Genomic DNA, 15,758 nt, shown 5'->3' with positions numbered 1-15,758 from the left:
AACTGTAAATAGATTTAAAACCCCTCTGAATGGAGCAAAGAAGTAGAACTGAGTGTCATCAAACTGGTGTAAAGGTAGGGTGACCATATGGAAAGGAGGACAGGGCTCCTGTATCTTTAACAGTTGCATAGAAAAGGGAATTTCAGCAGATGTCATTTGTATATATGGAGAACCTGGTGAAATTCCCTCTTCATCACAACAGTTAAAACTGCAGGTGCCCTGCCCTCTTTTAAATCTGGTCCCTCTAGTATAGCTCCTGCAGCTTTAACTGCGGTGATGAAGAGGAAGTTTCACCAGTTGTGATATGCATACAAATGACACCTGCTGAAATTCCCTTTTCTATGCAACTGTTAAAGATACAGGAGCCCGGTCCTCCTTTTCATAGGGTCACCCTAAGTATGCCTCCTGTCTTGCGCTGATCCTCTCTTGAACATAAAGATGCAAAACTATGCCAATTTTAGTTCTTCTCACTTTCTCATTTTTCCAATCTTAAATTCGGTTTGTCTTGAACTTTGAGAACTTCTCTAATCTTACATTCAATTCATCCCAAACGTTGTGATTAAATAAATAAATATATAACATGAAAGTTCGTAAGCTCTTTTGCGCACTTTTCTCCTAATACATAGGTTTTAGAATGCATTTTGCCTAACAAGTGTGTGGTGTTTTTTTTTGCAAGCAATTTTTTCTAATATTTGTATTTATTTATTTATTTATTTATTGCATTTTTATACCGCCCACATAGCCAAAGCTCTCTGGGCGGTTTACAAATTTAAGACAATTCAAAACAAAACAACAGTATAAAACCATAATATAAAATACAATATAAAAGCACAACCAAGATAAAAACAGCAGCAATGCAAAAATACAAATTTAAAATACAAATTTTAAACAGCAAATTCAAATTAATTTATAGACTGTTAAAATACTGGGAGAATAAAAAGGTCTTCACCTGGTGTCTTAAGGCATATAGTGTAGGTGCCAAGCGAACCTCCTTAGTGACCTCATTCCACAGCCGGGGTGCCACAGCAGAGAAGGCCCAACTCCTGGTAGCCACCTGCCTCACTTCCTAATGTAAAGCATTTTTAATGTTTATTTCCTCCTAATAATATAAGCATTTTTGTGATTGGAGAACTTCATTGCAAAATTTGAAGGCGCCTGAGTTTTGAGTGGTAACGGAGTTTCAGTTTGTATAGCAGTTCAGAAGTGTGGAATTAGATATGCTTGTATTAAAATGCAAACTGAATTCATTTCTCCCCCCATCCCATCCCGAGTTGAAAGAGAATAATCCCATTCCTGCCCCAGCTCTGTCAGATGCCTCTCCAGCCTTTGCTTAAAAATAGTGATGCCTGAAATGTCCCCTTTATCTCCACGTCCTGGGTATCGTAGGTCTAGGATGCTTATTCACAAAAGCAGTTCTGCAGTTTTCACGAGGGCAAGGTTTTCAGAATGTGTAGTTTGCATCCTTGCGGCCTGTTGGCGGATCGTTCCCCATTTAAAGAGCCAACTGGCAAGTTATTGCAAACGCTGCTGGGCTTGGGGTATGCCAGATGCTGGCACTTCCTTTCCCCATTACGTGCCATTTGCATTATTGCACAACATCGGGTGTAATAGGTTTGCCACTGAGTATGTGCAATAGATTGCAGGGGAGGATGGGGAGAAAAGGAAGGATTCCCCTAAAAACAGGGAGAAGGCTTTCCCCCCACCCTTTTAAACTCTTGCTTCTGATGGTCTGTTAAGGCACCCAGCTAAGGCGTGCCCTTCTGTAGGGCACCAGAGCGCTGGATTGAGCTGATGTTAAGGCCGTACTAGGAAGGTGGCTTCCTTGGCTGGAGACATTCCTGGTTTTATCTGCCTGGCAGGCTGTCAGTATTACTACCTGCCTTGGGGCAACGTGAAGCCAGTGGTGGTGCTCTCCTCCTATTGGGAAGACATCAGTCACAGAACCGACGTGCAGAACCTGCTCTCCTGGGCTGTGGACCGGCTGGTGAGTGGGGCTTCTGGGGAAGGGGCAATGGGGTGGCGTGGGGGGACAGGGGGAGGGCTCCTTGCCCAGCCATGGAGGCCCAAGGTAGAGTCAGGAGAAGGCTCCTGGCTAGTTCAGAGGAGGGCAACCAGGATGATCAGGGGTCTGGAAGCAAAGCCCTATGAAGAGAGACTGAAAGAACTGGGCATGTTTAGCCTGGAGAAGAGAAGACTGAGAAGAGAAGATTGATAGCACTCTTCAAATACTTGAAAGGTTGTCACACAGAGGAGGGCCAGGATCTCTTCTCGATCCTCCCAGAGTGCAGGACACGGAATAACGGGCTCAAGTGACAGGAAGCCAGATTCCAGCTGGACATCAGGAAAAACTTCCTGTTAGAGCAGTATGACAATGGAGCCAGTGACCTAGGGAGGTTGTGGGCTCTCCCACACTAGAGGCCTTCAAGAGGCAGCTGGACAACCATCTGTCAGGGATGCTTTAGGGTGGATTCATGCTCAACATCTTGAGCATGTTGGTCCTGGGGAATGGGACTGTCTGGGAGAACCCAGAGGGCCGGATTGGGGGCCCAGGCCTGAGGTTCTGTACCCCTGTCTTATAGGGTTGCTCAGTCTTATGGTCAGAGTCTGAAGCCTGAAGGGCGGAGCCTGGGAGCTAAGGGGCGGTGCCTAGCAGGCTTGGGGGTGGAGCCTGGTGGATGAGATCTGATGGCTGTAGTCTGGCTAAGCTTCAGGTTGGAGCTTGATGTACACAGCTTGGAAGTTGTGGGCAGAGCAAGCAGCAGAAGCTCTGAAGCTAAGCAGAGGAACAGCTGCCCTCCCTTGGCCCTGAGCTCCTGCTCCTGCCTCTGGAGACTGTTGCCCCACGAGAAGGAGGCAAAAACTCTGAAGCGTCTTGTCAAATCCTCAGATCTGATGGCCGCATCCTGCAGACCCAAGCAGCGGAGATTTCGCTCAGCACTTCCAGCTGCAGGTGGGGTGGGGTGGGGCTCAACTGTTTGAACATTTCCCTGTTATTGCACATGCAAAACTCAGGCTACAGGAGGGCAAAGGGTCCCTCTAACTTCCTCCTTGAAATATTATGCGGGGGAGATCTTTCCTTCCTCTCCTGGGACCATTCAAGTATGCGCCTTCCCCCATCATGGAAAAGCGTTCTGGAATCAATGTGCTGCAATTACATAGCACACACACACACACACACACACAGGGGCTGGGATTCTCTGGTTGTCGCCACATCCCCGCTTGACACCTGCGTGGTACAGCTCTACCACAGAAGGGGCCTGTGAAACCCTGCAAAGAGCCCCCGACGCAACGGCGTGCAGGCCGTACAAAGACCGCGCACGGCTCTCACTGGCGCCCATGCGGAGCATGGCCTGGGTCTGGCCTTCCGACGACCCCTTGCTTGCGCGCAAGCCGGCGGTAGGGCGACGTTGTGTGGTGCAGCTACAGCCGCGTGTGGGTTTTGTGCTCTCTGCCCGGTGTAGGAAGCGAACCTGGAGCGATTCCACCTCGCCCTGAAAGCCAAGCGCTCCACCAGCGACGTGGACACCCTCGTGGCTCAGTTGATTGATGAGATCATCGCGGACTGCAGGTAGGCGCACGCGAGGCGGCTGCGGGGCCAGCCGGCGTTCTGTGGGTTTATTACAAGCGCGTTTGTTTGGCTTGGATGGGGGCCCCCGTGCTGAAGAATGCCGTCCATTGGCGAGCGCTCGCCGTGGCGGTGGCTGAGCCAAGGCACGGAGTTGAAAAGGTGATATTTGAGGCAGGTCATAAATTTCCACTCGCTCGGCCCCAGCCTACCTGAATGGGCCTCATTGTATTTTGGGGTGAGCTGCTGTGACAGACGCTCTCTCAGATGGGGTCTCCTGGCTTGGTGGGTGGAGCTGCCTCCCGTTCGCCCTCTCGGGTCTTATTGTCAGCAGTCGTGCCCCCACCGCCTCGCGTCCAAAGGGCTTGCACAATTCTGGCCTCGATCCTTGCTCATAACAACACCGTGAGGAGCGTCACGAGGGTGCCCTCTTTATAAACAGAGAAACCTGAAGTTCAGAGACTGTGTGCCTGGCCAGGGCCTCCCCAAAGACCCCTTTGCTGCCGAGTGCCCAATATGGCCTGGAGGGGGTGGGGGTGGGGGTGGGGTGGGGGGCATCACCATTTCCCCACATTTCACAGGCAAAACAAACATTTTGATCTGACTTTTATACTGTTAGTTTTACTCTCCCCTGTGCCTGCTTGGTGCATTCTCTTCCCCTTCTTATTGCTTTATTATGATCCTATTAGAATGTAAGCCTATGTGGCAGGGTTTTGCTATTTTATTCTTTTACTCTGTACGGCACCATGTACACTGATGGTGCTATAGAAATAAATAAATAAATACATAAATAAATAATAGAGCAGCAACATCTTTTTTCCTTCTCATTTTCACTACAGGGTAGGCGCAGGGTTCCCGATCCAGATCCGGCCCTAGTGTGTGGGGTAGAGGGGCTTTGAAGAGCCACATGGAGCCCTGTGCACCTACTCTAGAGTAAAAATAGAAAGGAGACATAGGTGCTAGACGCACTCTGAAAGTGATGTCTGGTTTGGTCTGCACATATGCCGCTGCGGAGCGCTGGGAAAATGCAATGACAGCGTCACAGAAGGGGCTGAGACAGTGTGCGACACAGGAGAATCAATGCTCAGGGCGCTGACGGTGAGGGAGGGATCACACGTCCTGATCCTATGTGCGTTTACTTGGCAGCAAGTCCCAATGGTTTCACTGGAGCTGCCTTCCAAGAGCTCCGGCTATTGGGCGGTATAGAAATGTAATAAATAAATAAATAAATAAATAAATAAATAAATAAATAAATAAATAAGTTCATATGCTTATGAACACAGCGTCCGTTTCCAAGGCAGGAAAGGCCCCTGCTTCCTGCTACAAAGGAGGTGCTTGAGACGTGGGGCCAGTTCAGTCAAGGGTGGGCAACCGGTGGCCCTGTGGTTGTTTGAGTTGTTGCCGGGCTGCAACTCCAAGCAGCCCTTAGTCAGCATAGCCAGTGGTGAGCGATGATATAAACTGTAGCCCAACAAGCTCTGGAAGGCCACGAATTGGCCACCCCTGAGTTAAGCAGTGACAAAACTGGTGCCATGGAATAACGGGCTCAAGTTAAAGGAAGCCAGATTCCAGCTGGACATCAGGAAAAACTTCCTGACTGTTAGAGCAGTACGACAATGGAACTAGTGACCTAGGGAGGTGGTGGGCTCTCCCACACTAGAGGCCTTCAAGAGGCAGCTGGACAACCATTTGTCAGGGATGCTTTAGGGTGGATTCCTGCATTGAGCAGGGGGTTGGACTCGATGGCCTTGTAGGCCCCTTCCAACTCTGCATTTCTATGATTCTATGATTCTATGATATATACAAATGACACCTGCTGAAATCCCCCTTTCTACGCAACTGTTAAAGATACAAGAGCCCTGTCCTCCTTTTCATATGGTCACCCTACCTTTCCTGCTCATCTCTCTCTCTCTCTCTCCCTCCCTTGTTAAGCCCACCTGCTACCTCACCTGGCTTCTGCCTTTCTACCTGCTTGTGCATAGCCACCTTTCCTCCAGTCCAGAGAATCAGTAGGGCACAAGGCAGGCAGGCAGGCAGGCACGCAGGCAGCCAGGGACTGAGCCTGCTGCCCTGAGGTGGCTGGCCCCCCTCCCCTTCCCCTTCCCCTCCATGCAGGTTCTTTTACCCTCCAGCTACACCCCTGCCAGGGCCTTCCATGGGTGGTGAACAGGCACTTCCTCAAGGTTAATCCCTCTGGCTCAGTCTGGCGGTCCCCAGTTCCAGGCTTCTACTGCCTGCAGACTTGCCCTGAAAGACTGGAGAACCAGCCTCCCTTGTCCCTGTCTCTGGTCCTGCTGAGGCTGCGTGCAACGGACAGACAAAAATGAGTGAAAGGCTGAGCAGTTTGGCTGCATGTGCCTGAGGGGCCAGAGCTGTGGGTTAAACTGGGCGTCCTTCCCCAACTAGGGGCCTTCCAGATGTGCTAAGAACATCAGAAGAGGCTGGATCAGGACGAGGGTCCAACTAGTCCAGCACTCTGTTCACACAGGGGCCAACCAGCTATTGGCTTGGAATTCACAAGCAGGTGCAACAGTACCTTCCCACCCATGTTCCCCAGTAAGTGGTGTATATAGGCATACTGCCTCTGATACTGGAGATAGCACCTAGCTGTTAGGACAAGTAGCCATTAATAGCCTTTTCCTCCAAGAATTTATCCAACCCCCTTTTAAAGCCATCCAAACTGGTGGCCATCACTACAGCTTGTGGTAGTGAGTTCCATAGTTCAACTATGTGCTGTGTGAAGAAGTCCTTCCTTTTATCTTCCTTCCCACCAATCAGCTTCATGAGATGACCCCTTTGGGTTCTAGTATGATGGGAGAGGGAGAAAAACGTCTCCCCATCTCCGTTCTGCACACCATGCATGATTTTGTACACAAGACATCCCATAAGGTCCAGTCTATCTCTGGCATGTGTTACAAATTCCACAGCTGAGCACAGCCACTGAGATGGAGGCTGTCCATATCATTTAACATAAGAAAAAAAGGAGAGCCCTGATGCTGGATCAGACCACGGGTCCGTCTAGTCCAGCACTCTGTTCCCACAGGGGCCAACCAGCCATCGGCCAGGGATGAACAAGCAGGACATGGTGCCACAGCACCCTCCCACCCATGTTCCCCAGCAACTGGTGCACACAGGCTTCTTGCCTTGAATACTGGAGGTAGCACATAACCATCAGAGCTAGTAGCCCTTGATAGCCTTCGCCTCCAGGAATTTATCCAACCCCCTTTTAAAGCCACCCAGATTTGGTGGCCATCACCACATCTTGTGCTAATGAATTCCATAGTCTAACTATGTGCTGTGTGAAGAAGTACTTCCTGTGGACTACTACTCCCATCATTCCAGCCTTGCTGGTTGGGGGTGGTTGCAGTCCAACACATCTGGAGGGCCAGGCTAATTTGGACCCACGCTGCCTGCTGTGTTTAAAATGTCCCCAAACATGGCTGGCTGGACAAGGGGCCCTCCTCCTCCTCCTCCTCCTCCTCCTCCTCCTCCCCAAGCTCTGTTTATTTCTTTTTGAGCCCCCAGAAGGAGCCGTTTCAGGCTCTCTCGCACCCCCTCCCTTCCTCCAGCCTTCCTTCTCTCCTACGGGCGTGCTTGTTTGGAAAACGTCAAAGATATTCCCGAGGCCGTAAATATGGCGTGGCTTCTGTGTGTGCCATACGTGACCTGGGGCACATCCCAGGACTTTGGTTTCCCAGAGGGAAGGCTCCCTCCAACAAAAATCCAATTAAACGGTGGGGAAATGTCACTGCAGAGGCTGCCAAACTGGTGGTTCATGCAAGCTGGGACGGGCCCCCGGCCCCTCTCTCCTCCTCCTCCTCCTCCTCTTCCTCCTTCCCTCCCTTCTCCTGTGGTAAATTGCTTCCATGCTGAATGAATCCGTGAGCAGCAGCTGCAGCAGTTATAAATGATAGAAGCAGAGTGTTTATGGCTGTGGTGAAGATAAGTCTGGCAGCGACCCGATTAAGGAGACAATCCTGTGCACGTGGACTTGGGAGTAAGTCCTAAGGAACTCGGTTGGCCTTGTTTCTGAGTAGCATTGCCTAGGATCTGGCTGCCAAGAAATCTTAGTTGATTAGTGAAAGGTGTTTTCACTGATTAACTAATTAATTAAATATGTGAATATTTATTCATTAATGTACCGTGCCCCGGATGTCCATGGTGCTTTTCAGAGTAACGTGAACAGAGCTTCTTGGCCCAAGGAGCATACAATTTCAGTGTAGACGGAAGGGCAAACAATTCTTGAAATTTAATTTATTTAAAATATTTCTAGACAGTGGAGGAAAGGGAGGAAGGAGAAAGGCAAGAGTGAGAAGGGGACGTGGGTGAAGCACGTGCAGTTGTGTCTACGGGTTTTGGCAGTTTGCTAACAGGTCACCTGCACTGCCCAGTGATACCTGTTTAGGGTGACAACATGAAAAGGAGGACATGGCTCATGTACCTTTGACAGTTGTAAAAAAAGGGGAATTTCAGTAGATGACATTTGTATACATGCAGCACCTGGTGGAATTCCCTCTTCATCACAACCGTTAAAGCTGCAGGAGCCCTTCCCTCTTTTGTATCTGCTAGGCAGGGGTCCTGCAACTTTAACAGTTGTGATGAAGAGAGAATTTTACCAGGTGCTGCATGCGTACAAATGACACTTGCTGAAATTCCCTTTTCAATACAACTGTTAAAGATACAGGCGCCCTGTCCTCCTTTCCATAGGGTCACCCTATACCTGTTGCTTAACCCTGGCTTTCCAGAAGGAGCTCTGGCCGTTTGCCTTCCTCCTTAGCTTCCTAGCTTGGACCCACCATGGCTTGATCTTGGAAGTGTGGGACATGGGACGAAATAATAAAGGACAGAGTGGTCCTGTTCAGATGACACGCTAAGCCATGGTTAGGTCGCTAACCCTTTTGCAGCAAATGGTTTGTGAGTGTGTTTAAACCATGGTTCTGTAGCCACTATGGTTAGGAAGGGTCCACACAGCACACTAAACCTCAGTGTTTAGCCCAAGATGCTTAACCACTGTGGTTTAGCATGCTGTCTGAACAGGGTCATAATCTCTGGGCGTGTGCAAAGTCCATTCAGAACAGAGGGAAGAAGGGAAGGCACCAAATGCAGGCATGTGAACGGGGAGGAGATTTCGAGGTGCCCCAGAAGGCAGTTTATTGGCCAACCTGCCACAAGTTGAAACTCTTCCTCAAGGGTGGCTCCGATTCGGTTCGCTCCAGGAAAGGTAAATATTCTCTTGTCTTCTGCAGCATCTCAAAATACCCTCAGAGTAAAAGGCGGTCTTGTGCTCGTTTGGAACACAGTGCTTGTTTTTCCTTGAATGAACCGAGTCGGGTTGGCTGTGGAGAAAGAGCCGTGGAGGTGTGGCTGGAGAGCAGTTCCCGCTCCTCGCCCTCCCGCCCGTGGAGCTGAAACGGGGGACCTGGTGGCCTTTATTGGAGGCCATGAAAAGGGACCCCCAGGGTCACATCAGAAGCTGGAATTTGCACATTCCAAGCTTCGGAGTTTGGGCTGAAGAATGTTCCAGCAAAGTTCCGCTAATCCAGAGTAGGAGTCCAGAAATGTAAAGTGTAGGGCAGTGTGGTTTGAAAATGTTTCGCCCTCCGTCGACGAATTGCTGAGGAACCTATTTGAAACCACCATCGGGCACTCAGCGCTGGTCCCCAGGGGTGTTGTGGCAGAATTTGAAGTGCAGGTGCTCAGAGGAGGGCAACCAGGATGATCAGGGGTCTGGAAACAAAGTCCTATGAGGAGAGACTGAAAGCACCGGTCATGTTTAGCCTGGAGAAGAGAAGATGGAGGGGAGACATGAGAGCACTCTTCAAATACTTAAAAGGTTGTCACACAGAGGAGGGCCAGAATCTCTTCTCGATCCTCCCAGAGTGTAGGACACGGAATAATGGACCCAAGTTAAAGGAAGCCAGATTCTAGCTGGACATCAGGAAAAACCTCCTGACTGTTAGAGCAGTACGACAATGGAATCAGTTACCTAGGGAGGTGGTGGGCTCTCCCACACTAGAGGCCTTCCAGAGGCAGCTGGACCACCATCTGTCAGGGATGCTTTAGGGTGGATTCCTGCATTGAGCAGGTGGTTGGCCTTGATGGCCTTGTAGGCCCCTTCCAACTCTGCTATTCTATGATTCTATGATCATAACACTTCTGCTAACATAGCCAGGCCACAAAGGAGAGCTCAGAAATGCAGGCCACTGCGTTGATCCATCGCAACACATTGGTTCCTCTTTTGTAAAGCTATTGGGTCTTAATGCTCCCCCCAAAAAAACACTTTGCGTCAGAGGCGATGAGCCCTGGCGTGGAGGCCGATTCTCTGACTTCTTTGTGCTGTTACCCTCCACAGTCAGCCGCTTGTCGACGTCACCCAGAAACCGTCCAGCACCCATTTGGACCATTACCTGTATCGCTTCCGCACCACCAATCTCAACCAGATCGTCCAGGCGGCTCTGAGATTGAAGCATGAAGACTCTGACCTGCAGATGGTCCTGGACCAGGCCGAAGACTGGCTGTGCAGGCTCAAGGCCATGGTGGAGGAGGTACCCGGAGTTCCCTGCTTGCAAAGCGGAGAGGGTTTTCTTACCCACCCCTTCCAAATCCTCAGTGTAGAACAGTCTTTTGGCTGCGTGCGTGTATGCGCGTGCTTGTGTGGGGGTGAAGAGATGTCCGAAAACACTGGCTAGGGAACCACCCCGGGAGATGCCCTGGGATAAGGAGTGTGTGTGGGTGTGTGTCCGTGTGCGTGTGCTCTGGGCATCATTTCTAAAGCAAAGCTCTGAGAAAGCACAGCCCAAGGCACGGACCCAAGGACGGGGCTTCTGTGGGCTGCGTCTTGCATGTGCTCCACACCGCCGGCCTTTGGGCAAACCAGCAGAAGCCACAGCCCAGTTCCCCCCCCCCCCACATTCCTGGCCACGTTGAACAGACGGAATCAGATGTGCTCTGTTTGGGTTACGCAACTGACAGGCGCTTCGCTTAGCGAGGGAAGTAAGTCAGAGCTCAAGGAGACGTGACATGGGAGAGCCGGGGTCAGGGGCTGCTGGGTGGGGGGCTTTTGGGGGGGGGCATTTCGGAGAAGCGATTTTGATCAGGTGCTAATTTGACGAGGGAAGTGTCCAGGGTGGGAAGGAAGAGTGTTGAACCCACACCACTTCCCTGATCTAAGTTGCCTCCTTCCTCCACCCACCTCGTCCAGCTGCTGTTAGCTCTGCTGGGTACAGGCAAGGCAGCTACATGTACAAAAGACAGAGATCTACTCGTTCGGTAGGTTCCCCCAACCCTGTGCCCTCCAGATCTGTTGGACTACAACTCCCATAACCCCCAGCAACCACAGCTGTTGGTCTACTGTCTGGGGATGGTTAAAGTTGTAGTCATAGAATCATAGAACAGCAGAGTTGGAAGGGGCCTACAAGGCCATCGAGTCCAACTTTTGTGAACCGCCCAGAGAGCTTCGGCTATTGGGCGGTATAAAAATGTAATAAATAAATAAATAAATAATACCAATTTGCGTAGGCCAGGTGGTAAAGCCAGAGAGCATTCCTGATGAGAGATGATCAGTTTATGAAGGTTCCTGTAAGCTTAGCAAGAGCTCTTTCCTAAAAGTATCAGGTTCTTTCCTTCCTTCCTTCGTCTTTGTGTTTTCTATCCCGCCACAAATTGTATCCCCACACCAGCCTTGCGAGGTAGGCTAGGCTGGATGCTTCATGGCTGGGTGGAGATCTGAACCCAGATCTCCCTAACCCACACCTGACCCTAACCAGTACATGCCGCTGGCTTTTAGGAGCCAGAACAGCTGCCCAGAGGTGGCTCAAGATGGTCTGGTGCTTTCAATGTGGAAATTGCCGTGATCGGGGGCACAATCTCTCCCCCCACCCCCGGGAAGGTCTCCTGCCCAAACCCCAGTGAAAAGAACAGAGGCTGAGCAAAACCACATTCATAAAGGGATCAGGAGAACAGAGCTGTGAGCCTCCCCTCCCTCCGCTCCCTCCCCCCAGCCTGCATCCTGAGCTTTGCTGCATTACAAAATCTAGGCATGGCAGGGAGTCGCTTCTCAGCTGCCACCAAAACCATGGAGTGGGTCCCTCTCCCCATTGGAGGAGGAGGAGGAGGAGGAGGAGGAGGAGGAGGAGGAGGAGGAGATCTCCTTTTCTTTGCTGCTCTTTCTTCCCAAGCCCTCAAGCCCGGAGATGCCACTGGGGGGTGCCAGAAGACCAGTTTCGGAGCCTCTCCCGTCCTCTGTAAAAAGGCCATTTCAGAAGCTTGGAGCGGTGGTGGCTTCTGACTTTTGCGGCTTTGAAATAGAACATTGGGTCCTCCGGAGAGGGAAAAGCGCTGGCAGGGAACGCTGCCCTCCCCCTTCCCTCCTCCCCGTGCCTCCTGCTGGCTGGGACCAGGCACGCCCCTCTTGGCCAGCTGTGGATGCTTGTAGCTGCTTATCGGCCTCCTGGCCCAGGTGAGCCGGGCTTGTGTGTGGGGGCCGCGGGACGGTCCGCAGGGCGGCCACTTTGGGAACCCCGGAGGGCCTTGTGCTTCCTGCCTCTACAGTAACAGCAGCGCATCGGAGGAGGAGGAGGAGGACAAGGCAGGCGCTCGCTTGGACAATGAGGCGCTCGACAAAGCCTTCCCCACTGGGTGCCCTCCGGATGCGTTGGACTGCAACTCCCATGAGCCCCAGGGTCAGGGATGTTGGATGTTGTAGTGCAAAATATCTGGGGTGGGGGGGTACCAGGTTGGGGAAGGCTGCTGTACAAGACTGGATAGTTGTACATGGGGTGTATCAGTGGCAGCTGGTGATTCCAGTGTCCGTGGGGCGGTGAATCCATTCTGGGTTTCAGTTATAGAATCATAGAATAGCCGAGTTGGAAGGGGCCTACAAGGCCATCGAGTCCAACCCCCTGCTCAATGCAGGAATCCACCCTAAAGCATCCCTGACAGATGCTTGTCCAGCTGCCTCTTGAAGGCTTCTAGGGTGGGAGAGCCCACAACCTCCCTAGGTAACTGGTTCCATTGTTGTACTGCTCTAACAGTCAGGAAGTTTTTCCTGATGTCCAGCTGGAATCTGGCTTCCTTTAACTTGAGCCCGTTATTCCGTGTTAGAACCAGTCAGAACTCTAAAGGAGTGATCCAAGGTATGAGGCTCTATTCCCCAGCCCAGGTGAAGCATCTTGGAGGGCTCTTTTTTCCAGTTCTGACGAGTTCTGACTGAAACCCAGATCGGATTCACAACCCCACTGACATTGGAGCCACCAGCCTCCACTGGTGTTCGTGCGTGTGTGTGTGTGTGTGTGTGTGTGTGTGTGTGTGTGTGTGTGTGTGTGTTCTGTAGCTGTCTGCCATTTAGGAGCTGAGGGCAAGGGTCCAAGGAGGATACAGTTTGCTTTTGAGGGAACAGATTCTGCTTTAATGACTAACACGGCATATTTGTAAATAAACAGATATTGCAAAAAGGCACCAGAAGTCTGTAACACTTTGTCCCTGCAGGGGGAAAATGACCCTGAAGGAAAATGCTGCCCCCTACCCCCAAAAAACACCTCCTCCCATTGGGGGAAGCAGGGGGAGCATGGAACCTGGCTGCTTCTTTTTTTGAAGCTGTTAGAATTTAAAATGCTGGAAGCAAGCTTTCAGGTTACACAGATCTCTTCTTTAGGCCGAGAGGTTTAAAGCAAACAAAAGGGAAAAAACATCACGAGTGCATCAGCAGGTTGATGTTTTGCAAGTCACGGCTCCTGTCTTTGCGACCGTGAAAGCGGCCAAACCCAAAGCCTTCCCACTGCTATAAAAGCAGCTGCAAGGAGGACGTGCGTTGCTTCGTGTTGCCGGGCTGGTTCTCCTGCAGAGGTGCAGAAAATCCCCCAGGAACATTCCACACGTGAGAGAATCCCCCAGCCAGCCAGCCAGCCAGCGAGCCAGGCTGCATTAGTCCGTGGGTACCAAACGCCTGAGCAAAGCATGAACTAGCCCCCCCCCCGATAATGTTGCGCCTGCTGGCCAGTGTGTGATCAGCATCGGTCTGGGAGGGGCCCCTTCCACATGCGCAGGGTTTCCGCCACAGGGCCAGGATCCCTGACTGGCCAGGATTTCATTCCCACTGTGTGTAGAGGTGGTCCCACCCCTTTCAGACTTCTGACAGCCGCACGTGGGTTGTGGGCCCGTGTGGCCAACACATGCGTGTTCCTGCCAGCCACACTTTTGGTACTGTTAGGGAAATTCCCCATACCTGATAGGAAAGGGACAACTTCACAACCGGTCCAGAAACAGAGACTCTTTATTATACGGTGCACACAGGAGAAAAGCCCCTTACCTCGTTCAAACCGACGGCAGAGACTCTCGAAACATCATCCACATCAGCATACATTGATAACTCTTCAAGCCCCTCCATGCGTTTCACAGAGAGTCCCTCCCCCCATTTCCTATTGATTTACATACTTTCTACATTTCCCATATTTATTTATTTATTTATTACATTTTTATACCACCCAATAGCCGAAGCGCTCTGGGCGGTTCACAAAAATTAAAACCGTAATAAAACAACCAACAGGTTAAAAGCACAAATACAAAATACAGTATAAAAAGCACAACCAGGATAAAACCACACAGCAAAATTGATATGAGATTAAAATACAGAGTTAAAACAGTAAGATTTAAATTTAAGTTAAAATTAAGTGTTAAAATACTGAGAGAATAAAAAGGTCTTCAGCTGGCGACGAAAGGGGTACAAGTGTAGGCGCCAGGCGGACCTCTCTGGGGAGCTCGTTCCACAGCCGGGGTGCCACAGCGGAGAAGGCCTTCCTCCTAGTAGCCACCCGCCTTACTTCCTTTGGCAGGGGCTCATGGAGAAGGGCCCTTGAAGATGATCTTAAGGTCCAGGCAAGTACATATGGGAGGAGGCGTTCCTTCAGATAACCTGGCCCCAAACCGTTTAGGGCTTTAAATGCCAATACCAGCACTTTGAATCGGGCCTTGACCTGGACTGGCAGCCAATGAAGGTGTGATGTGGTCTCGTCGGCCAGTCCCTGTTAGTAAACGGGCTGCCCTGTTTTGTACCAGCTGAAGTTTCGGGACCGTTTTCAAAGGCAGCCCCACGTATAACGCATTGCAGTAATCCAAACGAGAGGTTATCAGAGCATGGATCACTGTAGCTAGGCTATCTCTTTCCAGATAAGGGCACAGCTGGTGTATCAGCCTAAGCTGATAAAAGGTGCTCTTTGCCACTGAGTTCACCTGTGCCTCAAGTGACAGTTCCGGATCCAAGAGCACCCCCAAGCTACGGACCCGATCCTTTAGGGAGAGTGCGACCCCGTCCAGGACAGGGCATAAACTAACTGTTCCACCTAGAACAATGCCCTATATTACGGCAACTGTGTCCATTGTATGTAACTCCTTGTACTTTGATAAAACCCTTCTGAGGTCAGCCAAAAGTGTCTCCGGCCAGCTGTGAGCCACTTCTTGGTGCCCTCTAAGGGAGGGGAGGGGGGGTCTTGGTGATAAGACTGAGAGATGCCTCTGTGTCTGGGGAATATGGAAACTTGTTTCCAGCCTCAAGGCTTTCTTCTGATATGCTATCCGGGACTGTAACCTTTCCCCTAAGTCAGATTTCCAGAGCGGGTGAGTGGGTGCAGGGGTCAGGGCAACCTTGAGCACAACGAGGAGACGGGGCACTTCGCTCTTCTCCGTTTGGAGACTCGAAGGTGGGGGCAAGGACAAGGAGTGTGCGTGCTTCTGCACTTTTATTCACATTGAAATGAGGGGCTTCAGGGGGGCTTTTCAGATTTCTCTGTCAGTACCCACAGCTGGCCCTTTCCTCCCTGCACCGTTATCCTGACAAAGATTTCCTAATCCCTCGCCCCCCTACTTCAGGCATAAATAGCAACTTCCCTTCTGGAGCAATTGGCCACTCCGGTGGGCAGAGGGAGGTTTTCATCAGGAGGGAGGCATAGGGGTGGGGTGGGGTGTTAAATCCTTCGCCTTGTGCCAGGTCCGGCTCACGGCCCTTTGCAACTGCATCCCTCCTCCTCCTCCTCCTTCAAAGACAAGCACTTGCCATCACATTTAATGCATCGCCATGTTTATCCCACAGTCTCACGTCTTGAGTAAGGGATGCTCTTAAGAACATAAGAACCTCAGAAGTGCCCTGATGCTGGATCAGACCCAGGGTCCATCTAGTCCAGCACTCTGTTCACACAGTGGA

The 15,758-nt window shown here is 51.0% G+C and overlaps 1 protein-coding gene across 2 annotated transcripts in view; it reads left to right on the top strand.

Moving 5' to 3' along the window:
• Positions 1-15,758, top strand: part of DYSF (dysferlin) — a 201,087-nt gene that overhangs the window by 67,956 nt on the left and 117,373 nt on the right. For both annotated transcript variants that reach the window (XM_063135826.1, XM_063135825.1), the window contains exons 21-23: positions 1,860-1,984; positions 3,462-3,568; positions 9,918-10,110. In XM_063135826.1, coding sequence (XP_062991896.1) covers positions 1,860-1,984; positions 3,462-3,568; positions 9,918-10,110 — 425 coding nt within the window. The remainder of the gene's footprint in view (positions 1-1,859; positions 1,985-3,461; positions 3,569-9,917; positions 10,111-15,758) is intronic.

Source organism: Elgaria multicarinata, chromosome 10 (genome assembly GCF_023053635.1).
Source record: "Elgaria multicarinata webbii isolate HBS135686 ecotype San Diego chromosome 10, rElgMul1.1.pri, whole genome shotgun sequence".
In the NCBI taxonomy this organism is placed as follows: domain Eukaryota; kingdom Metazoa; phylum Chordata; class Lepidosauria; order Squamata; family Anguidae; genus Elgaria; species Elgaria multicarinata.
This window is presented reverse-complemented; position numbering and strand designations above follow the sequence as displayed.